The sequence below is a fragment of the Pelecanus crispus genome, chromosome 3 (genome assembly GCF_030463565.1).
Source record: "Pelecanus crispus isolate bPelCri1 chromosome 3, bPelCri1.pri, whole genome shotgun sequence".
Taxonomy (NCBI): domain Eukaryota; kingdom Metazoa; phylum Chordata; class Aves; order Pelecaniformes; family Pelecanidae; genus Pelecanus; species Pelecanus crispus.
In genome coordinates, this window is record NC_134645.1 from 38,511,538 (window position 1) to 38,537,309 (window position 25,772).

Consider the following 25,772-nt stretch of genomic DNA (forward strand, 5'->3'; position numbering starts at 1 on the left):
CCGCGGGCAACCTGTCGGCGCCGCCGGGGAGAGGGGGGAGAGCGGGCCGGGGCCGTGCCGCCGACCCCCCCCCCCGCCCCCGCGAGAGCTTCGCCTCCCCGTGGGGAGCCGCAGCCCCGTCGAGAGGCGCGGCGGGGGCCGGCCGTGCGGACGCCCGGGGCCCTGCGGGCGCGGCGGCTCCTCGCCTGCGCTCCCCGCGGGGAAGGCAGGAGGCGGCGGCCCCGCACCGCCAGCCCCGCTCGCCCCCCGCCGCCGCCGAGCGATCCGCCGCGGCGGGGCCGGGGAGAGGTGCGGGCTGCGGCGCGTTGCCCCTGCCGCCTGGTGCGGGGCCAGCCTCACCGGCGGCCTCCCGCCGCCGCCGGCCTTGCGGCGTGCCTTGATGGCTCCTCCTCGTAAATAATAGTGAGGCGAGGAAGGGGGCTGAGGGAGAGGGCCGAGGAAGGGCTCGGAGACTTAAAAAGCGCTCCCCGAGCGAGGGAAATGCAGGGCGGCCCGGGATGCCGGCGCCGCTTGCTCCGGGCGCCCTCGGGGAGAAGGGGGCAGCGGGGGCACCCCCGGCGCCGGCTCCCGGCGGGCGCAGCCGCAGCCGCTCGGGCGCTGGGTACCCGCGGCCCTGGCAGCAGGGTGGGCCCGCGGGGTAACCGGGGGGGGGCCGGGCCCGGGGTTCGGCCGTGTGAGCCCGCGCCCCGGCACTTGCCAGCAGGGCTGCCCCGCAGGGCTGTCGCGCATCGGCATGAATCTCAACGGGTCCATTTGGATGTAAATGCTGGTATGGAAATTCCTCGTGCGTTTCGCATAGCGTGAGCGTTGCAGGCGAATAAAAAATGAACGTTAGACCAGACGGTCTCACAGTAGGTGCTTTTTGAACTGAACCGGGTAAAGGAGTTTTGTGTTTCTTCAGCAGCAGCAGCAGCAGGAGTACCAGCTCCCCCACGAGAACTTCAGATCCCGACGATCAAAGCTCTCGAGTTTCATACACTGTTCAAAGAAAGGGTAGTCATGATTTATCCACGACGAGAGAATAGATATTAAAATTCCTTCCTTCCTTGCTTCCTTCCTATTTCCATATTCCTTCCTCAGTGGTGCCGGTTCTGACTATAATACATAAGCAGAACAACATCTAGCAAGTTGCAAAGAGCCGAGCTCTTAGTAAGGATGTTACTTACTCCTCTGTTACTGTGATGAATTCTTGTTGGGAAACCCGTGCTTGGGTGCAGCCATCGTTACCGATTGAGTTGAGAGCAGGAAATACACTGTACAGTTGTAAACGCGGAGGGGATTTTTTCCTCCCCCCCCCCCCAAGATTGTCTTTCTTGCTCAGTGGAAGTGAGCTGGCCAGGTCAAGCTTGAAGCGTGTGTTTTTTAAACTTGGGGGTCATTTTGGTAGGCACTGGTGTTTCTTTCCCGTGTTACTCGTGTGTGGTTTTCTGTTGTGGAAATACTAATTTGTAAATAGCTCGCCCCCCTCACAAGATGGAAGGGGGCCGCGTTGCCTGTGAGGGGTCCCCAGCAGCCGCCGTGGTGTTTCTGCGTGCGTGGGCAGCGGGACGCCGGGCAGCGGGCTGGCAGCACGGGCTGCGCCGCTGAAGGTGCCTGGAGCACCGCTCCCGCTGCAGCGAGCCTCGGAGGAGCCGCACTGAGTCGCTCCTCCGTTTCGTGATGTCAGGTGGACTCTGAAGCGAAGGTGAGGTGTGGGGTGCCCCTTGGCGAGGAGGGCCGAGGCTGGAGCAGCCGGAGGATGAGCAGGCGCTTCCACAAGCACTGGGAGGAGAAACACACCCAAGCCTCCGTGCTGGGAAAATGCTCTCATGGGCAAAAATCCCACGTGTTAATTAGGGCTTCTTATTTACATGCCACCCAATTTAAAAATAGATTACACTTAAATCAGAAACATGTTTTCAGCTCCGTTCTGGTTTTGTCATTGCATTTTCTTTTGTCTGCCCTCCGTCTCCGTCAGTCCCTGGAAGAGCTGCCTGGCTGAGATCCGAAGAGCCCCGAGCCCCCGTACATCACCGACCTTTCTGTTTCACATACTTCATTCTAGGGACGCACGGGGCGAGGTTACTGCGGCGTGAGTGAGGGATAAACGTTTGATAAGACATTACCTTGAAAGGAGACTATAAAAATCGCCCTGACAGGCTTTATCTAGGCACAGTCGGGGCAGCAGTATGGGCCAGGAATAGGTCTCTGGTGTCAGGCTGAAGTCGTAAAACCGGCGCAGAAAATGGGCACCAGCGAGCAACCTGAAATTTATTGATTATGTCTCTGTTAAAATCTCAAAGTGGACAGGATCTACCGACCTCAAGACTGATTTTTAGCTTGTTTTCAGCGGAAGCTGGCCCAGGGCTTATAAATCACTGTCCAGGGTTTGCGGCCGAGGGAGAGGAAATCAGTTCGCCATCTCCTCCCCTCTCTTCTGGCTTTTGACAGGCGCTTCAGCTTCCATCGCAGCGGTAGGACCCACGCTGCCCACAGATGCCACAGGCGCCACGCAACATCCACTGGGCCAGCAAAGGCCGGGAGCTTTTCTGCCTTTCCTCCTTCCCTCTTTTTTGCTTCTTACCCCCCGACCCGGCGGCTCCCGGCACACCCCGATAGGAGCCGGCTGCTAGAAATAGCTGGAAGGAGCTGCCTGCCTCCGGCCAGCCCGCCGTGCGGGGGGAAGGCCTGGCTGGCGGGCAGCCTGCCGCGGCCCCGGCTCGGGGCAGGGGGGCGGCGGGGGGGCAGCCGGGAGGGTTTTAGGCCCGGGGCGATGCTTCTCCCTGCGTGCCGCGGCGGCAGCGAGCACCGCCCGCGCTGCCACCTGCCCGCGCCGCCCGCCTGCCCCGGGCCGGAGCCCCCGGGATCCCCGCAGCCGCCCGCCCGGGGCCGGAGAGGAACCGGGGCTGGCTTGAGGCGAGCGGGGGCTCTTCCCCCGCCTACCCCCGCCGCGGAGGTGGGGGTGTGCGTGGAGGGGGAAGCGTCCCCTGCAGCCGGCGACCCCCCACGCACGCCGCCGGGCCGCCGTGTCCTCCCCGCGCCCTGCCGCTCCGGAGCATCCCCGGCCCCGGTCAGGGGCTATCCGGGGTGAATGCGTTCATGGGTTTCTTTTGCTGGAAATAAAAGTTTCGTGTAGGTTCCGTCTTAGGAAAGGGGGTTTTCCTGTAAATCTCTGGCAGCTGACAGCCTGAAGTGTAGTTTGTAAGATAACAGGCTTGTTCTTTACCGTCTCAGCAGTTCCCATTCTGGCCTGTCTCTTGTCAAAATCAGCTTTTTTTTTTTTTTTTTTTTTTTTTTAGCCATCCTTTTAAAAGACTTATTATACAATATACGATAGAGGGGAAAAAGAGCTCTTTCCAGAAAGTACCACTGCCTTCAGACAACATGTTGACATATCCACCGTGCCCTCCGCCTGGGGAAGGACCCAGATGTGTCAGCTCTGGCAGATGTGGCGAATCAAGTCTATCAAAACCGGCAAGAGGGAGCGTGGTTTCGCACTAGCCAACGCTGGGGCGAAGGCAGCTTGCCCTCCTCTTTTTGCTTCCGTGCTCTGCCCATCGCTCGTATGCCCGCCAAAGGGCCAGCGCTGGGCCGTCGTCCCCCACGCTCCCGCAGTTTGGGGCAGCCCCCGGCCCGCTGCAGCTCCCTGGCGCGGCAGCCGCTGGGAAGGGCAGGTGCAGGCTGCAGTGGAAATTTATTTGCTTTGGAGTGGGGAAGAGAGGGGTAGTTCATTAAAGTTGATTTTATAATGAAGGGCACTGGGGAAGAGGGGGAACTGGGTCAGTGATTTATTGTAACAGGGGATTTAGCGGCCCGCTAATTGCTTTGCAGTCGCTCTGTGTCAGATGCGGTGCCTGATCTCTTCCTTTCCCTCCGTGCTGCGGTTTCTTTTCTTACAAAGTTCAAATGCTGCTGTCTGAATCCTGGCTTTCCGTGCATTTTAGTGGGCAAGATGATTTAGTGTGCTTTAATTCCTCCCTGCCCGTATTTGAGGAAGAAAAGAAAATCAAACCATTTGCAGTTAATTTCAAACAATGAGCGTGATTGTAAAGACACAAAGGCAATGTTTGATTTACTGTAATAATGTAATTATAGCCCTGGAGTATCAGAATTAAGGGTGTTGCCATTCATGGGCATAAGCCGTGCTTTGGAGGAATTCTTTCTTCCTTCGCATTGCTGAAGCTGAAGAGAGGGGAGGGAAGGTTTGAAAATGCAGATGTTTGGAAAAATGCAAGCTTATTTCTGTGACAGCTATTTATCAGCACTTCTAGTGTGAGTTCACAATGATTCATTCAAGAAGGAGCTACCGCTTTCTTAAAAACAAACACAAAAGCTCAAGGAAAAGGGTTGGCTTTGTCTGAAGCCAGTGGAAGACACCAGCTGCTAACAGAACCACCGGTTTGCTGACTGCCCAGAGAAGGCCGTTTCATTTGGCTTATTTAGCTTTAGTATAAAGTTAAAACATGCAGATGAAATGCTGAGATGGCATCAACACTAAAAAAAGTCACCATCCAAGTTATGACGTCAAAGCAGTTGCAACATGAATTGGTTCACTTAACTCTAGTGTATTTGTTACTGATTTGCTTTAAATGGCCATGATTACAGTGAGAATATATATCACTCAGAAAATTCATTGAATAAAATAGTACTGAAAATAATACATCGCTTGCTGTTGACAAGTTCACTAGGCTTAAGATGTGCTAGCCGGTCATGATATTTTTAAATACCTATTTTAAAATAAGATTTTCTTTTCTTTACATGTGATAATTAACAGACATTTTACCCTGATGGTTTTCCTATACATATGCATAGCCAGCAGCATAGGGCAGTTTTAATGTGAGAATTAAAATAGTAAAGCTTTGTGTACAGCTTGCTTATTCCAAGTGGAAGTAGACAGTCTTTCCAAGTCTAAAGAAAGTCGGTATATAATTAATTTCCAGTGCAAATACATTTTGGATAGGGAGTGTATGGACTCTTGAAGGTCTGGTCCTTCCCCATCCTTCTTGTATGAATCCACTGTTGTTTTCACAGAAAGGATGGGGGAAGGGGAGATCAAGCCATGGTGGAAACAGCTACACAGGGACCTCTTCACTGTTGCCAGCGGGTGGGCGTTGAATCCCCTTTGTGTTGGCAATGGGGCAGGATTCCCAGCAGCAAGCCTTGATCTGCAGTTGGCTGGAGTTTGATGGTGACAACTTTGGGAACGGCTGGCCTGAAGAAGAGTGCCGTGATTGCTGATACCAGCTGGTGGGTGACTACATGGAGACTTTGTCATTCTGAATTTTGGATGGGGCAACGGAGGTTCACAGCTCTTGGGAGCAAGCCTTTCAAAACCAAGCGCACTAACGAGAATTAGCTTTCCAGGCTGGGGCTAGCTGGAGTCTGACCATGCGCTCCACATGCAGTCATCGGTAGGGGATTGCTGCAAGTAGGAGGATCGGTTTAGACCAGGAATTTTTTTCTAATGATTTTCTAAAGTAGCTCGGTTGAGCTCTTCTTGGGGCAGGTTGGCTAAGAAGAATGAGGCCACCGCACATGGTGCAAGAGCAGGCTGACACCATCTGCTAGGATCAGAGGAACTTCATGTCATGGGCAGATGAGCCTGCCAAATCCTGGTGAGGTGGCAGGAGAGGTTCGTGCTGCTCGCTCGCCACCTCGTTCCTCTGGTAAAGCTGCCACCACCGCTGCCTGGCGAGCAGAGATGGAACTGCTTCTTTGTCCCAGACACTCCACTGGTTGGCATTGCCGTAGGTGCACCTTGCAGGACACGAGGTGTCTAAGTCACTTGGGCATCCTTCAAAATTGTTAGTGGTGGTCGATACAGGGTGCCAGCACTGGACATTCACGTGGGTGGAGAGGAAAAAAAGCAGGCAGTGCCACCTACTGATGGCTCGGTGGAGACAGCTCGCTGCTGCTAACAGATGTCCCCACAGCCCCAAGGAGCTCAGGGTGGAGTGGAGAAGGGCAGAGAGAGCAGACAGATGTGGTTTGGCGAGGAAAGAAGAATTACACAAAGTGCTGCTTTATTGTGAGACTGCTTCCCAAAAGGCCCAGATGTTATCCTGCACTTTTAAGAGTGAGGAAAGGATCTGTTAACAAGAACTCCAGAGCTGCTGGAAGCGCAGAGCTGATACAATTGCACACCAGCTCTAACCATGTCACTGGAAGGCAAGTACGTCTTGATGCGCAAGTTGCCAAATAACGGTTTTTGCCATTGAATTGCATGGGATGGTAGAGGGTGTTCAACTTGCAAAGCTGTTGGCAGGAACAGTTTTCCATAAGGCACGTGCCATCGCATAAGTTAAAAGGGCTACATCGTCTGTCCTTTTGAAAGCAGCATTCATAAAACTAATCCCAGTCATTTGTTGAATGATTTCTATGATTGCTTCTCAGTTTTATGTGCCATGTAAATCATTCCAGAAGACTCTGGTTTGAATTTCTGCCTCCTTTATGGGAGCTGATGACTTGCAACCTCATCCGGTTTCCTTCAGGGGAGCCCAGCACTGCTCCTTCTGTGCAGCGGCATGGGGAGCACTGGTCACCGTGGGATGCTGTTCGTCCCAGTTGTCCCTTGCTGTTGCCTTTTTTCGTCGGAGTGAGAATGAGTGAACAAGGCCACTCCACTCCGTGAATATCCTGTCCTGGAAATTAGTTATGACCAGGGCAGAGTTGCAAGGGAAAGCACATGTTTTTTAGAGTTTCTCTTTTCATTTCCCCCCCCCCCGCCCCAAATGCGGGGTAGCTAGGTAAACCTCTTCTCCCTGGTATGCAGTGATGGGACCCATGAGAAGGGTTCAAAGCTGCGCCAGGGGAGGTTTAGACTGGACATGAGGAAGCATTTCTTTACCGAGAGGACCATCAAACGCCGGAACAGGCTTCCTAGAAAGGTGGTTGATGCCCCCAAGCCTGTCAGTGTTTAAGAGGCATTTGGACAATGCCCTTAATAAAATGCTTTAACTTTTGATCAGCCCTGAAGTGGTCAGGCAGTGGGACTAGATGATGGTTGTAGGTCCCTTCCAACTGAAATTATCCTATCCTATCCTATCCTATCCTATCCTATCCTATCCTATCCTATCCTATCCTATCCTTGCAGCTGGTCGTTGTGGCCCTTTTGTACACGCTCTGTCTTCTCATTGCAGCCATATTTTGGGAAGGGCTGGTAGGGCTGTGGTGGTTAGTCAAGGAGGCAGAAGATGACCCCTGGCAGGGCACACCAGGGCTGGCAGAGCTCTGCTCCTCTGGCTCTCTGCTCGCCGCACAGACACAGAGAGCGTTGGTGGACTTAGGCGTGAGCTGGCCCACGCTTAGAAGTGTTGCAGCCCTGGTTTATGAAGTGTCTGTGTCAGATACGCAAGCTGGGTTTTTTAAAGGCCTTTTTCGTGGATTTTTGTGCCAACACAGTCATTCTGATGATTCAGCTTGGTGCCTTGTGGCATCTAACTCCCATTGCAATTTCTCATTTCTGTGATGGCCATGAAAAACTTGACAAGAACTAGTTCTCACAGGCACTATGCTAATACTAATATTGACTCTAGACTAATTTTAAAGGAGTTGTTATTTTTTGTCACACTCAGCTGAACCATTCGGTTTAGGTAGTAGACACCAAACATGGATGTTTCGTATTGTTTTAGGCCAAATTTGGAATGACATAGAGAGTTGCTTTTTTCTTGGACTGTGTAGCTGCAGATAGATTCCAAGCTTATTTTAAAGCTCGCCATAATAAAGTACACACTGATATGGCTCAGATAGCTAAGAAAGAAAAATCATACAGATGGGTCTAATGAATCCAAGTCAAGCTTTTCCGAACATGTGATGCACAGAGTTTGATAGTTGTGTAGTGCAAAATCATGTCATAATGAAGGGTTAATCTGGCGGTGCAGCGGAACTGAATGCAGTCCTGTGGATGGAGGTCAGGAGAGCTTCTGGTCTGGGTATTTACAAGATAATGAACTGTGCCTCCAGTGGTATCAGCCCGTTTCCATCAAAATCATGGTTGTATGAGTGATCTATTCGTCTTCACTGGAAGGCTTTACAAGAGGAGGCTATTTGCGTGACTAAATATTTGCAGGGTCGGGCCTTGAGCTTGTGCAGTGCAATGCAAATTCAAACTGCTGTAATAGTAGAAGAATTTTCCACTTCAGCCTGTAAGGAAAGCAGGGAGAGTAAAAGGGAGATAACGTTACTAAATCATAAGATTATAGCCAACATAATATGTGTCAGAACAGCAGGTATGTATGGATGTGTCTATACACACATACTTATAAAATATATGGAGATATCTGTGGACCTCTGTGGATATACCGACAGATACGGTTAGATATACATATGTGTGTGTTTCTAAATAACACATTCCAATTTTTCTATTAATGAACTTCCATGTTTAGTAACAGTACCAGGTATGAGATTCTTGTACCCTCTAGCTTTTCTGGAGTTTAGTGCTAATCATAATAATGCATTTATAAATAAAGGCCTCAGCAGAGCTGTGAATTTAGATTTTAATATTTGATTTACCCACTGCTTGCTCTTGGTTCCAGTACCCAGCAGCAGAGGAAATCCTGCCTCACAGCTGTCAGCACACAGTTTTGGTCCTGCTCTTAAAAGATTCTGTGTGGTGCTGGGGATGCCCTGTATGAAAGTCTTTTTCCCATGCAGCTCGGCACTTGGCAGGGCTTGATTGCTAGATTTCAATGAGGAAAATCAGTTTGCTTCTCATGCATCATCCCTATATATCCTGTAGCCGGAAGGCTGATGTTGGATCGATCTTCGTTAAGTTTAGGCCTTTCAGAGAACCCCTCCTTTTTCCAGCGAGATGCGTGTTACAGGTTTGCAGACGCTTTTTGGCTGAATAGGTGTGGCAATGTATAAAAATATTTTAGTGTCTATTTATAGATATAAAAATATTAAAATATACAGATATTATGTGTATATCATATATAGAAACACATATACATGTCATATACACAAATATATATGTACTTGTGTGTATATGTGTGTATATTTATATATGTATATACCATCAGATGTGTGTATATTTATATATGTGTATACCATCAGCAATGAAGGGAAATATTTAAAACCTGAGGGATGACTAGATCTTAGAGTGACGTAAACGTCTCAAATCATGTATTGGTAAATCATAGCTGTATCGGGCAGTGCTGTGTGTTCCGGTTCTCACAAGGACTGTCCCAGTGCTCCCGGAATGAAAGGTGAATCCAAGGATTTGTTGCATAAAAAGTATTACATTGACTTTGATAGCAATAAAGCGGCAAGAGCTTCTAAAATGTGCTGTTCTGGTTTTGGCATATAGCAGCTCAAACAAATGGTTCATCAAATGGCTAGCAGTGTCAGTGGGAGCTTTTTATTTCCCCTGGGCACCAAGTCACTACAAAATACAGTCGTGACACAAACAGTTTTGGTTAAGTAACCCTGTGTCCATGTATTTTTGAAATGAAAGGCTGCAGCAAGTGTTGACTACTATTGCTCTTCATAAAAGTAAAGATTTTTTTAATTGGACTTTTCTATTGTGGGCAGCAGTTAGGCCTTACTGTAGTTAGTATGGGCAAGTCCAAATTAAAAGAGAATTGGGTTTCCAGAAATTACTTCTGGTGTAATGCAGTTGAGTGTGTAAGTTACATTACAGCTGGAAATAGTGTTCTCAAAGTTCTTGTTCCTGGGATCATGGAAATCTCATGTTCATTAGAGAAAAAAGGGGGAAATTTCCAGCTTTTGTGGTTGTAGAGAAAATCTAGAGATTGTGAACATTGAAGGCTAAAAACTAGCAAGGCAAACATTCACAATGCGTTGTGATTTTTTTGGAAATTATTAGGAAAAACTTTAGGAAAACGTTACAGGGGAGCTTTGCCCTCCAGCAGCTGGGGCAGCGATTCTGACGCAGCCCAGCAGCCAGGAAGAGCCGAGCTGGCGGAGCCCGGGTTGGGGAAGGTGGCCGGTCCGACCGTTCCCGACTGAGCAACCTCGATAAATGAAATGTAACACTCTGGCGGAGGTTCTGGCTTGACATTTATTTTTCTGAAAATCCAGCTAGGGTGCCTACGCTAATGCAGGAGGGCCCGTTGTTTGCACAGACTTACCCTGCTGATGACGGCTTAATAAGCTCCTTTATTTTGTGTTTTTATTCAGTAAGCTTGTCAGCTTTTGTGTAGGGGCTGACCTCTGCTGTCGCCCTCTCCCCCCGCCCCAGCTCCTCTGAAAGGGGCACCTCTGTCCCCGTAATTTGTAGTAAGAGGGAATTATAAAGGGAGGTGAACTGACTGGCTGTAGGGACATGGGCTCCTGCAAAGCAATATAACTTTTGCAGGGGCTGACCCTGTATGTCCAGCGCGCCTAAAAACTATTGAAGTCAGTGGCAGTTTTGGGTGCGTAATGACTAATGCAGGACCGAGCCTTTATGACTGAGAAAATCCAAATAGCCAGGGAAGGATTCGAAGGGAAGGATTCGGTAAACAGGGCTACTTGAAATGAATTACGGCACACAATGTGAGAACAGGTCAACATTTCATATCTGGCATACGGTTTTCTAAACAGACAGAAAGGCATCCCAATATTATGACTGTTTGCTATTAGATTCTGCACAAAAATATATTGGGGTGGCATTTAAATGCAGTGACTCAAGATAGCAAAAACATGTGGGATTGTATTTCTTTCCATACATTTAATTGGAACCATGCTGAAAAGGCGTATGAAAACCATCACTCTTGAATATATCTAAAGTGTACCTTTGCGACGCTGAGAGTGATGTCCAACCTAATAGAATTTCAGATAGGGGAGATATTTTGGCTCATCTTTTGCTTCCAGCTATATTCAGTTTCCCCGTGTGGTTATTTTTCTTGTTATTGGATGCATCCAGCTATCTGTTTCTTACTTCACTGTCTGGGAATACAAACCATTTTGTCTCATTTCAGACCTTAAAATGGATTGGACAAAAGCAAGAAGAAGGAAAAAAAAAAGTATTTTGAGTATTTTGGGTAGTACCTCTGTACTTGTTTGTGTGTCTTAATAAGTCAGCTTCTTAAGCAAAAGGCCTAAGAATTACTGTCTTGGAATATTTTGCATCTATATATATTCTGTGTTTTGTAACATCTGTATGCTGGGTGGTGGTTCATCAGGAGGGGATGAATGTAACCATTTTAGATGCTTAACTGGCTGTTGGGACTTGCCCAGTTTGTAATCATGGTAATTACACATCCAAATATGGCCATGTAATTACACGTGCATTTTTGCATTTAGTTTCAGGAGTTCGTTTAGAAAAGTATAAATGCGGCCCAATAAATCCTTTATATCTCAGACTTCTGTGCTTTTAAAACTCTGTATAATTATGTAATAACACTGCATCTGGAGAGGTTTCACTTAAGTAAAAGCAATAAAGAGCTCAGGTCAGATTATGTATTTTTTGAGTTAGACCTACACTAACTGGCTCAGTACTGTGTTTTTCAGCTTGTAAGATTGATTAAGTTCAGCAGTACTCGTGCAAGAAAGTTTTGTTGTGAGAATAAAGAGCAATTTAATAGGAAACCAGAACTGGATCAGGTCATTTAAGCTTCCACAATGACTGGAGTGATTGAATGGGTATTAATATAGTAAAATATACACTGAATACTCAGATACTTGGGCAGTGAAGACTTTTGCCAAGGTACAAATTGGATACTAAAATGAAAAAATTACTTACAAGCAAAGTTCCAGCTCTCTGAGAACGAATCTAAATCATTATTATTACTATTGGCCTTCATGGATTGAGATAAGATAGACACAAATAGGTACTGTAATTCATTTCTATTTATGTGTTCATGTGCACATAATTAGATAATAAGACTAATTTCTCAATATTTTGTGTATACAGATATGTATGTATTATGTTTTTAGAATCAAATGAATGTTTAATTTTTGTTTGTCTTCTGTATTTCTATTCCTGGAATGGTTTTCACAAATGTTGAGAATGTCTAATGAAGACTGATACCTTTTTTTGTATTCAGTGTTACTGTGAACCAGCAGTCACTGCGATACTGTCATTTCCCAGTCTGGATTGCTTGCTAATTTCCCTTATGGCTTTTTCCCCAATGGATAGTATTACTGTGCTAAAGACAAGCGCTGAACTCTGCAGATGACACAGAAACAGATGTTAGATTTTGACACTCGGAAGCGAGGGTTTTCAAACCTACCGAGCTTCATCCTGCCTTCCTAGTCTGCCCCCACACGAGAGATGTGAAATACCTAGGAAGAACTGCCAAATCCAGCTTGTCTCTGAGAAAAGATACATACTGTAGTAAATATTTTCAGTTAATTTCATTTTTTGTTAGTTCAGGAGGCTTAAAACAGAATTGTGCTGATGTGATCTTCTAAGATAGTTTGCAGCACACGAAGATTTAACTCCTGTCAATGAGCTGCACAGAAGTGTTGTCACAGATAATAAGGAACAAACCCAAGCCCAGTCTGAATGGCTCTAGATGAAGAAATGATTGCTGTTGCAATCTTTGTCATGGCTGTGGCAGCAAAGAGAAAGGTCCCTTTTCCTCTTTCAAGTGTTCATATCGGCATCTATCACAAATTCTCTGTTGTGCATCGATGTCAAAATCTTTTTGGCATGTTTTAAAACAAAATCTTCTAGCTCTTTTTTTGTTTAGGTTAATGTCCATGCTTAAGCAGCTGTTTTGAAATACAGTGCCATTTTTACACCAAAAAGAAAAATTGTTTACTTGTTTTACATTTTTTGGCACCCTTTTTTCCTTTAAATGTAGACAGCTCCAGTCAGCGCTAGCAGAATGGTTCATAACAAATCCATATTTGCTGACTTTAGCCTGGTCTTTGCTTTGCTGTCTGGGAGGGTCACAAGCTGTAAGAATGTGCTTGATACTCAAATCTGCTCGCAGTGGTTGTGTTCAGCCTCACCCGGCTCCTTCCAGCCATGGCACTGGCTAGTCTGGCGCTCTGCTTTCCTGGTGAAGGAGGGTCCGTGCCTGTTCTGGTTTCCACGAGCCTGGCTGCTTTTGCAGGGTCATATCCGAGTCCCCTCAGCTCAGAGGGAGACCCCCATCATCTTCCCTGAGCTTTTTGAAACTAAAAGAGGTTTGAAAAGTCAAATTACTCAGAGCAAGGCAGTAGAGGAATAGCAGCAGGGCGTTTTTTAATGCTGCATTTTCACACAGACCTTTTTACTGTATGGTTTATTTGACTGGGGGCAGAGATTACATTTAATTTTATTTCATGTGCATGCTGTTCTGACTGGTAAGTTGCAATCAGATCCTTATCAGGCTTGTTTAACTGCCTCTCTGCCAGGGCTTGGCAGGGAGTTTGTAAAAGCCTGTCCCCCAGCCTTGTCAGATATTGTCCCACTCCATATAAAGCAAGACATCTCCACAGTCTTTAAATATTCTTCTTGTGGAATTATTTGTGCAAGTGAAAATTAATCATTCAAATGTCCTTGGAAAGCAAATACAAGAAGGAGCTGGAGCATGGCCGAAATTGCCATTTAAATGCTTTTAAACTGAAGAAGCTACTGACAGATAATATTTTGAAGTATTTGCTGTTCTTTAATGATACTGCACACAAAAGTACATCAAGTATAGCGAGAGGCAATTTCTGGCCAGGAAAATGTAAGTTTTGGCATTTCAATTGCTTTTCAAGCTACCATGTCATTGAAATACACGTTGCTACTTAAAGCACAAACAGTAGTCCTATAGGAAATGTCATTAAAAGCTATTTTGTGATGTCTTTTAAGCAGAAGATCAGTCTTGTTTAGCCAAGTATTGCATAGGCTGAACTACTTTTCCTCAGATAGAATTCTGTTTCTGCATTCATGGATATTTTAATTTTTTTTTTTTTCCTCTTAAATATTCATTGGTATAAGATCCTGTACAGAGGGCTGTACAGGGAGCACTTCACTGGCCTTATGCTGTATGAAGCCCACAAGAGACTCTGCTAGCTAATTTGGGAGTTTCGAGGGAGCGTCACTCAAATGAGAGGGTACAAAAGCTATTGGGGGAAACTTCAAGGCAATACAATTCCGTAGAGCTCAGAGCCTTGTGAGAAATGCTCACTTTGCACCTCATCCATGGAGAAACATAAAAGCATGCCAAGATACCTTACACTGATATGGCCTGGTTGTGATTTTTTTCAGCTCTATGGCTATTGTTACCAAGACAGCAATGACATCCCAGACACACTGACGACCATCACTGAACTAGGCTCGCCTTTAGAGATGATTCAGCTTTTACAGACTTCCTGGGAAGACAGATTTCGAGTGAGTAACAACTGTTCTAAAAGGACTTTGAAGAGAGTGATGAATACAAAATAACATCAAGCATGAAGCAGGGGTTATGTACTGTGCAATACAATTCACATTTATTACACGTTTACTTTGCTTATGATTACATCTTGGTTTAGAAACAACATTTAGCACTCCCTTTCTGCAGTGTTTAAGATCCTGTGCTATTTTGTCTGTTGATGTTATCTAATTGTAGCTGGTTATATGCTTTTTACATGATATTTTCAAACATTTCTTACTTCTTAAAGCTCGAGGCCCAGGATTTTTGGCCTTGAGCATTGTGCTCTGCAGCTGGGATTTAAACAATGGAAGGATGTTACATTTCTCTCCTGATCCTTGACATAGGTTGGTTTTATAATTGTTTTCTACTGCTTCCTGCTGTGTTCGGCTTTTACTGGGGGAAGAGTGAAATAAATGTACACAAATCTCAAACCTGGGTAGTCCACCGCATTGGCAATTTACCAGGGGCACGAAGGTCCCAATTAATTTGTCCAAAATGAAGCCAGACTGCAGCAATGCTTTGATCAAGACAGCACTGTCTCGCGCAGCGTATATTGGGACGTGTTGTCGGCTGAGCTTAACTCCCTAAGATGTTGCAAGGCAGCAGCAGTCTTCACCTAAAACACTTTGGATTGCATGGCTGCATATGTACCAGAAAACTAAAAGTGTGCCTGACTGATCTTGGAGCTGAACCAGCAAGGTGCAGCCCACATCCGTAGTACTGAATTCTTGGGCTCTCTGAAGGCTGGGTGGCTGCACGCAGGGTGCCTGTCAGAAATGGTCCCTGGGCCGTGCTGCCTTCTGGATTGCACCTGGGGACGGCGCGGGAGAGCAGCCTTGGTCCCAGTCAGACCCGGGCCAGAGACCGTGCTGGCAAGTGTGCGTGGGGGATTAAGTTTGTGTGCCCAGGAATGTTCCCTGGCAGAGTTTATTTTACTAATATAGATGGAGCGAGCGTGTTCCCTGTGCTAAGCTTCAGCTCCCTTTTCCTGAAAGAAGCACAGTCTTAATAAGTGGTACTCATCACGGCTCCCGAAATACAGGACCAGTCTTTGGCTCATCTGATCCAGGGAATGCAAATAATGGACTGTGACGGCAACTACATACAAACTAAATGACCAAGAGATATGTTAGATTATGAGTAATAAACGGGGATGTTTCCTTCCAGCATGGATATTTCTGAGTGAGCAATTGCAAAGGGAGATGAAGGAGAATTAGATGAAGGTGCTGAGCTGATTCACAGAGGTGGAATTACAGATGAAACATTCCTGTGACCACTGTAATGATGTCTTAGATAACGTCATGCGCGTTAGCTTGTCTAGGATGCGACTAACTCAGAGAAGGAGGAGGAAATAAAATCTTCTTGATATGTGAGACTTGGATGTGGTCTGGTCCTGAAAATGGCTGCATTAAGTATTTGACCTTATTCCTACAAATAATTTGCTTGTGTTGAAGGACTCGGCAGTAAGCTTGTTCCCCAGATCAGCACGTCTGCCTGCACTCAGCAGAGTTGTGTGATACTGAGCAAAGCCTGCATCTGTGTGCTGAAAGCGTGTCGTACAGGGGCATTTGCAGTCCGAGCCTGGCAGTGGGTTCACAGGGCAGGAGCCCATCAGGGCTCAGCTGGGTCACAGAAGCTGCCAGTGCAGGAGCAGGAGCTTTTTGGCATCGGAGAAAAGGCAATAATTTCAGATGAGAGCCTGTGTTTTTCTTCAAGCTAAATTCTGGGTTCATTGGCAATTGAAGATACGTGTATTATCGGTTAGTTTGAGCTGGATGTGCCTTTTACATACAGCGTATTGCAGGATGGCACATACATGAATCCTGTGTCCTTCCAGAGGGAGGAAAGGGTGGTCAAGTCTGGCATCCCATAACCAGGCTTGTGTTCATCTACACCTACAGGCATCTCCATGTGAACTGTGGTATCCTGTAAGTAGGATAAAAATGTTCTAGTCTGGTCAAGCAAGAGAATGATTATAGAAGTGTGAGATAGTCCTAATGTCCCACAGGGGAAGGGTCTGTGAGGGCTAACTTCAGACATGCTCAGCTTTCTTATGAAGGATGCTCCCCTGAGTATATCGTTTATACCCCAAGACTGAATTAGGATTTGACTATTTCAATGCATGTGACCTTTAACAGAAAACAAGGATTATACATAAACAATAAAAAGCTTGCTAGACTGAATAAGACCTGTTATTAATTTAATACATAGAATAAAAATTCCAGTACTTAACTGCATTCATATTAATGCTACATTTGCATTCATACATTACACAGTGAACTCTAAAGGAATGCATGACTTGAAAACAGCGCTTTGGTAAGGGGGATGAGTTCAATGTTCATCAAGTTTGCTGTCTGGTAATAGTTACTTGGGTTTCTGATGTGCAGTTGAAAAGTGCAGCATCAGCACAGAGCTCCCACCCCAGCCTCCAAGTGGCACATGAGGGTCCACCAAAGTAGACCCACCAAGGCAGACGGATATATATACTTACTGAGGCACAGTAAAGAGTTACGGAGGAGTTGTGGAGCTCCTCTTTCTGGGGATTTGCTTCCTTCTTCCCTGGAAAAAGGCAAACATAAGAGGAACCAATGGAAAAAAATTATAAAAGCAGTCAAAAAGTGGGATCAGTACAGAGACAGTACAGACACTGTCTGCATTTGGAGCTCCAGACGCGGGCGCAGGGCAGCCAGGCCAAAACTTGCAGACCTGGAGTTTGTAAAAGAGCAGAATCAGGCTGCGTGGTCAAGGCCTGTGCGTAATGTGTTATTAAAAGTTAATGCTTTTATTTCTATTAAAAGTAAGAATAGCAACAATGAGCCCTGCTTCAAGAACAGTGTGGGAAAGCACGGGTAAAGAAGCTTATTTTTGTTTCAAGTCTCTAAGGGTTTTACAATCAACTATGTTAATCCTTTGAAAAATACCTTAGTTGCAACATTCAGTTTTGAGTATAAGTTATAATGCTTCTATTAAGTCATATATTTCTGAATATATCTTCAGCTAAAGTGGTTTCATTTATATACTTTGTACTGAGAAAATAATGCAAGGTACCCACGTTTTCACATTTCAGATATGTCTCAGCTTAGTTCGGCTTCTGCATTATTTGGCTCATTCTCCTCTTGGCTCCGTGACATTACTGGATTTTCGCCCTCGGCAGTTTGTGATCGTGGACGGGGAACTGAAGGTGACGGATCTGGATGATGCCAGCATCGAGGAGAGCTCTTGCACCAGTAACAGCGACTGCTTTATGGAATTCCCTGCGAGGAACTTCACCCTGCCCTGTTCTGTTGAAGGACGGTGTCAGAGTATGAACGAAAAAAGGAATCTCTACAACGCCTACAGGTACATGATCGGATAAGGTAAAAGAGAATTAAGGGTGGGCCAAAAGTCTCCAGCATCCTCTGGAGTTATTCACATCAACAAGTACATATTGTCTCAGAACCATTACCCAAGAGAAGTGAAGCCACAGATAGTTGTTTCGTTTGTGAAAATACATAGCATTTATAACTTTGGAAATGTTTTGCATACTTTGAGTGTGATTCACCACTTTCAGTCTAATTTTATGTTGGTTTTATTCCACTGAATTCTTCACACCAGTAGAGATTTTCATAGGAGTGAAACACAGGTGCCTGTGGAGATGGGGGCCCATTAGCTCTGTGTTGAGATCATAGAATCATAGAATCGTTTAGGTTGGAAAAGACCTTTAAGATCATCCAGTCCAACCATTAACCTACACTACCAAGTCTACTCTAAGCCAATCAAGGGTAGACTAGACTAAAAGATGATTCAGGCAGCTCTTCTTCAGTGTGAGTTAAGAGCGGTCATCGCCAAAATGGTGTTCTCCACCACCGGCTGAGGAAAGGGCTGGCTTCAGAGGCAGAGTTAGAGCTCAGCTCTCATCCTGCGCTCCGGCTCAGTGCTCCCTGCCTCACCGGAGCTTGCCTCGGTAGGGTGATAACAGTCCCTGGTGCAGCCACGGCGCCACCGAGACCCTCACTTGCTGATGATCTGGAGCGTAATCCCAAACCTTTGAAAGCAAGTGGTGCTCCCTTTCGCCCCGCTCCCCTCTGCCCGCAGCCCCTGGTCTCTGCGTGGGCAGGCGCTGGGGGACTCGCTCCCGGTGCTGCTCCGCTCTGCGGCAGCGCCGTGCCCGCAACGGGGGACGCGTAGGTGACGGGTCATGCCAGACCAGTCGGCCACGCTGAAGAAAGCGTTCGGCCGATGTGTCCGTCTTCTGAATTTGATTTTAAGGATTTCTCCAAATTTACAGCGGAGTCCTTCTGGGCGATGGCTCTGTGTTTGTGGTCTTGGCTCTCCCCCATTGGCCATCGCCCCCTTCGGAGGGCTGTGTGGGATGCTGGGGGAGCCGTGTCGCTGCTTTCCGGGGAGCCGTGTCGCTGCTTTCCGGGGAGCCAGTAGCCGATAATCAGTGCCACGCTCCTCCTGCCGCTGCCACTCCGGCTGATGGGCGCTGCCTGGGCAGGCGCCCGCCTTGTCTGATCCAGATAGAAGGATGGAGGATCTCAAAGCAATGCCATAATGGTGTGCTCATTTCTTAGGCTTCCCTTTCAAGTATCATGCCATTCACTGCCTGCCAGACCACAGCGAGGAGAGGCTGCTCCAAAGAGAGTCTTCTGCTTTGGTCCCAGGGCGCTCACCAGCATGTGTGTTGCATTAGCTGACCACACTGAAATGGGCTGCACCACATGACAGCCATCTGCAGTTGTGCAGCGCAGTTTTTAGTGTGTCCTGCAAAATTTTCCATTTCCATTTGCTTGGCTTAAAGATCTTGCTTAGCTTGCTAGCTTTTGGTTAAGACCGTTTTACTGGTCTGGCTAAGAAACCTTTAATAGGCGCCCATCCATCTCGGTCGTAAGTGGGGATATGTCTGCGGTGTGGTGGGCTTGCGGCAGGTTGCTGGTCTCGCTGAAGGAAGCAGGCTTTTGCTATTACAGTTCTTACTATTGCCTTTGAACCGCGCACCAGTGTGTAGCACACGCACAGTGCCCCAGTGTTTCCAGCCCCTGCTTTTGCTTAATTCAATAGAGACAGTGGGTTTTTGTTCAACAGCAGATTCATGCTATAGTAGGCTGCCACCACCCATGCTAGGGCATTAGCAACAAACTCTGTGCACTTGTCTTGGAAGGCTAAATCTTCAGGTCGTTAGGTGTAGGCTACTAAATTTCGTATTTTCATGGATGCAGTCTGTCGCTGTAGGGTTAGAGGTTGCCCTCAGGAAACGGTTGCTGGTGCTGTTGGGTAGAAGTCAAAAGCAGCAATATCTCAAACAGTGCCTAAACCCCTTGTAATTTCAAAATATAGCAGGCCCTAGCCTTGAAAGTGTAATTAGCCTACCTAGCTGGTTTCTTTATGAGGTAAATAATTAAAGGAGAGAAAACATCTGGGGAAAAAACCTCTACTATGCAAGAACTGGCCCATCTTGACTTTCAGATGGCTACCTTCTATCACAAATGTGTCTCTATGGATTTTCCTCCAAATGTTTGGAGGAACAATTTTCAAAGCTCTGGACAGTTTTAAAAGTAAGGATAATTAATATTTTGAGCTATTAACCAGTGGCTGAGTTGAATTCTCCATCACTGACCATTCTTAAATTAAGATCAGATAATTCTCAAAAAGAAAAAAAAAGGAAAAAAAGGCTGCAGAAACAAATGTAAAAGGATCTGACAATCTGTGTTACACAGATCAGAAGGGATGCCACTGGCCCTGCAACCAATGAATAACAAATGTTCCTGCAATTAAGTTGTGCAGGCGCCAGTGTCTCTACATGTCAGAATTTCATATGTGGGTGTTTGCATTAGAACGAGTCCTATATTTCTATAGCCACAAAAAACAATAACCTCGGTGACTCGCATCCATCCAGCATTTAGCAAAGTAAATGACAGCTACGTGATTTTTGTGAAGAATATTCACAAGCAGTCAGACTCTGATTCATAGATAATCTCTAAGCAAAAAAGTGAGGTAAAATTTACCAGACAAATTATTCATTACAACTGTTACGCTGCTCTTTAGATTTTTGTATGTGTTTATATTGGCTGTTTCATCATACTCATTGCTAAGAAAACCTACCTTGGTATAATCCCGCTTGGGAAAAACATAAATACTGTTTTTGTAAGGGGTGGAAAAGGGAGTTAAAATCTCAAGGAAATATTCATTGTGTAAGTGGAATATGTCAGCTCAATAATACCTGTGTCTATGATCAATTTTTGCTATCAGTACCTTAATTTTTTAATTTGTGCTTATGTGAGACGTCTGCTAGTCTCCGTCCTGACTGTGAGTCCCTGGAGGTTTCTGTCTGACAATGTGGTCTCTGTATATGAAAAAGCATTTACTTTGCTTTGCAGGTTAGATGTAAAGCAGGGCAATTTCCTAATTGTGTTCCTGTTCTGCTCATTACCTAATATTTATGTCTGATAGTTCTCTTTATATTGTCAGATCCTGAACTGTCTTTGTCCATCTTAGGTTGCTATGACACTGAGTTTGCAGTGGGTAGTAATACTGGCAGAGTAGCAGAAATTTAAAGGAACAATGTGAAAATTAAGTGTACTTCAAGTGATGGTAAAGGCATATTGGTTTTTTCTTTTATAATTAAAAATGTTAAAATGGAGAATATACATCCATTGATGAATATCTACATGAATGCATCTTGAATTTAGATAAATGATGAGAACAGAGAAGACATTCTGATTTGCAGTGGCATTAAAACAACAGAAGGCGGCTTTCTCCTAGCAATTAATTTCAAAGTCTAAGAAAACTGTAGAAAAGAAAATAATAGTCATTTATTTGAAGTGAGCAGGGATTTGATTTATGGACTTTCAAGGTTTGAAAAAAAACCCCAAGACTTTGGGTTGATGGCATCCTTTTAGTTTGTTAAAGTACAGAGACCTTTGCAAATAGTCACAATCCACGGGGCTTCATAGCAAATTTCTGTATTAATGGAACATTTACACGTAGTTACAAGGCAGCCTTGTATATAACTGTGGTCTAGGTATGCCAGACAGCTGTGTGAATAGTCTCAGCTATATATTTATTTGACTATAGAATAGGATTATATTTCCTGAATAGGTCAGTGGCTTATAAGCAATAGGAATTTTATTCCTATGTTGTTCAGTAGTTACTAGACATTTGTAAACTGGTTTTTTTTTAATTTTTCAATATGGGTTACTTTTCCATTGCAGGTTTTTTTTTACGTATCTTCTTCCACACAGTGCTCCATCCTCACTGAGACCATTACTGGATAAGATAGTCAATGCAACAGGTAATCTCAATAAACATGGTAATGCCAAGTATTTCCTTTTTTAATGTGACTATCACATTTGGGATGTGGGGGGTGCTGCTTTTATGTTCACTGCAATAGTTCACTGGGGTGAACTACATTAGAATGCAATTCCTTGTGGGATTTGGAGGAGCCCCTGTCACTGGCAGGGGGAATTTTAATGATATAAAAACAGGACACTTCCCTATTGCCAATGGTACCAGTGGTGCTTCTGTACCTCAGAAACCAGAGACAAGTGACATTGCCATAGATCTTGAGTAACTACTGAGGTAGTGCCTTGTGGCAGGTTCGTCCCTTGTGGGGAGCTCACCGCAGTGTTCTCTGCCCGTAGGCCTGGGGCTCCCAGCTGGATGAGCCAGCCTTTGACATGCCTGGCTTGTGTCAGGTATGAAACCCAATTTGTGGTAACTCATGGACTTCATGTCCACGTCACAACGCCGTTGTAGAGCAGGGCACTGCTGGGGGCTCTGATGCTTAGGGCTTTATTTGAATGCAACCTCATTTTGTCCTGTGCAGGTTGCTTCTCATCTAACTCATAGTTTTTCTGTGCTTTTAAAGGAGAGCTTCACTGGGGAATAGATGAGACGGCTGCTCAGCTAGAGAGGGTTTTGAAGCTGTATAAGAGTGGAGAGTACCTACAGAACACGACCCGGATGCCGAAAGCTGGTAAAGTAGCCTTTCTCGAAACTTAAAATCAGAGACTCTGCTTTGTCTTTTATTTGAGGTTTTAAAGGGCAAATGCACAGAAAATGGAGCTCGATGGCCCTTGAAATCATGCACATGATAATCCGTTGTCTGCTTTTTGCTTCCTGGGAGCATTCTGTAGCCCTTCTCACTAAATGAGGTAGCTGGACATCCATAGGTGTGAGCAGGCTGTAATGGGGATAAGGGAATCCAGGAGAGCATTGCTCTCCATAACAGAGTTGAGGAAAATGTTTATCGTCACATCCACACACTTCTCTGCTGTTGGAGTATCAGAACCTCCTCAAACACAGTTTGGGGGGAATCTAATCAAGATGCCATAACCCTCTGTGGATTTCCTGGGACTTACAGGTATTTCTTGCTATGTAAGCACTTGTAGATTAGAAGAATAAAATTTTTGCTTGCCTTGCAAGAGAAAAATAATGTGTCCCTCAGCTTCTGCTAGCAATAGAATAAAAAAGAAAAAAAGGGACAGGATGAAAACGAAGCTGCAAAGTAGTATCTTTTTCATAAAATCTCTGCAGCACAACAGGTATGTAAAATGCTGTTCAAGCAGCTATGATACGGAGAGATGCATATTCTTCCCGGAAGGATAGCTTGTGGAATTATACACGTCAAAGAAGATTATGTATGATGGAAATGACTGTTAAGTTTAACAATTGAAAAAGCTGTTCTGCAAATTATTTTTGTGTACGTACAATATTCATGTCAAACTGTCAACATAATTGACTGCAAGTTGATGGGAAAATTATGGCTTTGCTGCAAAAGCTCAGTAAAGAGGGAAAGATGGGTTCTAAATGAAGATGAATGTTGGCACAGGGGGTTTGAAAAGTTCAATGAAGCATTTGCTCTGTGAAAGAGACACAGGAGCCAAATTCATGCCTGTCATAGCGCTGTTAACCTCAAAGGGCCATGACACCAAGGATGAATTTGACCCACTTATCAGAATAATTCAATATTTATTTTGTTGTAAAATTGGCAGGAAAATTGTTGCAGGTGTTCATTTAACTTTCTAATTTTCAGCTTTTCATCACAATCTGTGCTGAGTGAGGCCTGTCAACACAGCAAAATTATTTTCAGCAGTACAATCAATAGTACAAACACGTCCTTTGTTGAAGAAGTGCCAGGAGGGCTGAAGTTTTTCTGTGATGCTGGTTGATTCCAGATTTAACTGCTGTATCAGGACAAGATGAAGTTTTGAATTGTAGAGGGCTGTCATGTTTATAAAGAATCTCGGGGATTGAAGCTTAGGACAGCGGTAGTAAATGTAACAGTGCAGGTTTCTACTAATACAGAGCAGAGCTCCATGTATATTTGGCTACTGTAATAATTACACATTTTTGTGTTAGTTTAATTCCGTAGAGAACTGGATAATGTAACGCAGAATCTGCTACCCGTGTTCAAGGTTAGTAACGCCCTTCTGTGCAAGGAGCCCTTTATTTTTTTGTAGGACACTGCTCATGGACTTAGACACTCTACAGTGTGAGCAAAGATATGGAAAGTCTGTAGATGCTTTGTGTAAGATATTTGGCCAGTCTACATTAAAGACTGTGAGTGTAATATTGAATTCCTTGATAGGAAAATGTTCTCAACCAATGGCAAGCCTGAGGAATCAGATATCTTAGTGGAAATTACACTTAGATGTGTTTTCAGACTTAGCTGCCATGCCTTTAAGACTTGCAGGCCTGTTTCTTGTTTGTTCTAAGGCTACTTTAACCAAACAGAAAAGGGGTTGTAATTTATTTCTATTTTAAGGCTCCCTTTCCTTGCCAGAAAAGTATGAAGAAGTTATATGGTGAGGGTGAAAAAATGCCTACCTACTCGTTCATATGGCTTTTATTCTGAACACATTCCTACCTCAACAAGTATTTGATTGGTAATACCATGTTAGAATTAATTTTTAATATTCTCAGTCCAGAGATTATGGAATTAGAAATTATTCATTAGAAATTATCCAGAGATTATGGAATGAGAAATTCTCCTGCGGTACAGTGAAGTTGCAGGAGAGGGTGACAGTGGTGCTGGAAAGGACTGGTGTCCAAGTGATCAACATCTTCCCGTTGGCAGGACGTTCCCATCTGAGCTGGCGTTCTGACCAGCAAAACCAGGGCTGAAATGCTGAGCAGATGGAATAATTTGTGTAACTCCTGGTGGGTGGTGGAGGGAGAGATGGGTGTGAAAAGGGACAACTGTGATACTTTGCCAACCTGTCAGCTGAGGTCTTGCTTTGGCCCTATTTGAGGTCTAGGAGGACACTGCGTTACTCTCTGAAAACAAAGAAAAAGTACTTTTAAGGTTGTCAGATTTTTTAAAAACTTTTCTGCCTTGCTCTACAGCATAGAAAGTGCAAGAAGAGTGTTTTCCAACCCAGTGCTAGGTTAAGATAAAACTAGAGAATATGGTTTGGTTCTCAGGCCAGATCAGAGTTAATGAGAGCTTTGCATTCACATGCCTTTGTGCCAAGATCAGGCAGGCACAAGTTCACATTGATTTTGCTGCAGATGATGGAAGTCCCACAAGGTGACAGACTCCCAAGATTTTCGCTCTCTCAAGCAGTAGAAATGACAAGAATTAATGATGCCGGTCTCCTCTGGCATCTAAGGGGTTGTGACGAAATCAGGCCTTTCTGGTGTGTGATCTGTTTTGAAATCCTAAAAGCAGAACTGGAAGAGAATTCAGATCCAAGAATTGCAAGATTTTGTTTTGTTTTGGCTTTTTGGGAAAAGAAACCAAAGAAGGTTAAGGTAATGGTGCTTCAGAATTTGTTTTAGGTCTAAATGCTTTGAATTATCTGTTGTCTTGGATAGAGCATTGTAAATTCGTGCTAGGAAAGAAGAGATCATGATCTTGGGCAAGTGATCTAAGGCCATAACTAAAACATGAACTTTGAGGAAGCAGTCTGTTATCTATCTGAACCTATGTTTTTGAAAGGAAGAGACCTCCTCCTATGAACACCGTGAAGTGAGAAAGGTGATATCGATAATCAGTAGGGAAGTGACATGACGAAAGTTCTTGTCAACCCTAGTGTTCCCATAAATAACGTTTAACAAGATGACATAGTCATATTACAGAAGGTCTTGGATATTAAGCTTTCACTGTGCTTCAGTTGTAAAAGATTTTATAGTGCTGTAAATTATATTATGTTCTGGACTTTGCTTTAGTAACTTAGAAACAGAGTGGAGGCGCGGGAGACATTTGATAGCTATGTATGTGTTCTGTAATCATAAATCACACTACTGTTAATGTTGGTATAGGAAGATTACAGTGTTTAAAACAACACCATGAGCAAATACTTCTATATTCTGTTGACTGTTGGTCTGTCTTGCTGGAATCCAGAAGAATGTGAATTAAAACAGGAACCATGTATTTTTTCTGACATGTGTTATCTAAAAATTATAGAATTGTTCCATTAATTATCCAGATTAAGAAGACTATTAAAAAAAAAATCTACTGATGTTCATCAGTAAAGTCCTGCCCCAGTATCAACATTTTTATTACTTCAATCAAGTGACACTGATTTG

General features: G+C 45.0%; 1 protein-coding gene across 1 annotated transcript in view; it reads left to right on the forward strand.

Moving 5' to 3' along the window:
* The window catches only part of PKDCC (protein kinase domain containing, cytoplasmic), a 36,527-nt gene that overhangs the window by 722 nt on the left and 10,033 nt on the right, over nucleotides 1-25,772 (forward strand). The window contains exons 2-5 of the mRNA XM_075708118.1: nucleotides 14,111-14,233; nucleotides 17,326-17,597; nucleotides 21,452-21,531; nucleotides 22,108-22,215. Coding sequence (XP_075564233.1) covers nucleotides 14,111-14,233; nucleotides 17,326-17,597; nucleotides 21,452-21,531; nucleotides 22,108-22,215 — 583 coding nt within the window. The remainder of the gene's footprint in view (nucleotides 1-14,110; nucleotides 14,234-17,325; nucleotides 17,598-21,451; nucleotides 21,532-22,107; nucleotides 22,216-25,772) is intronic.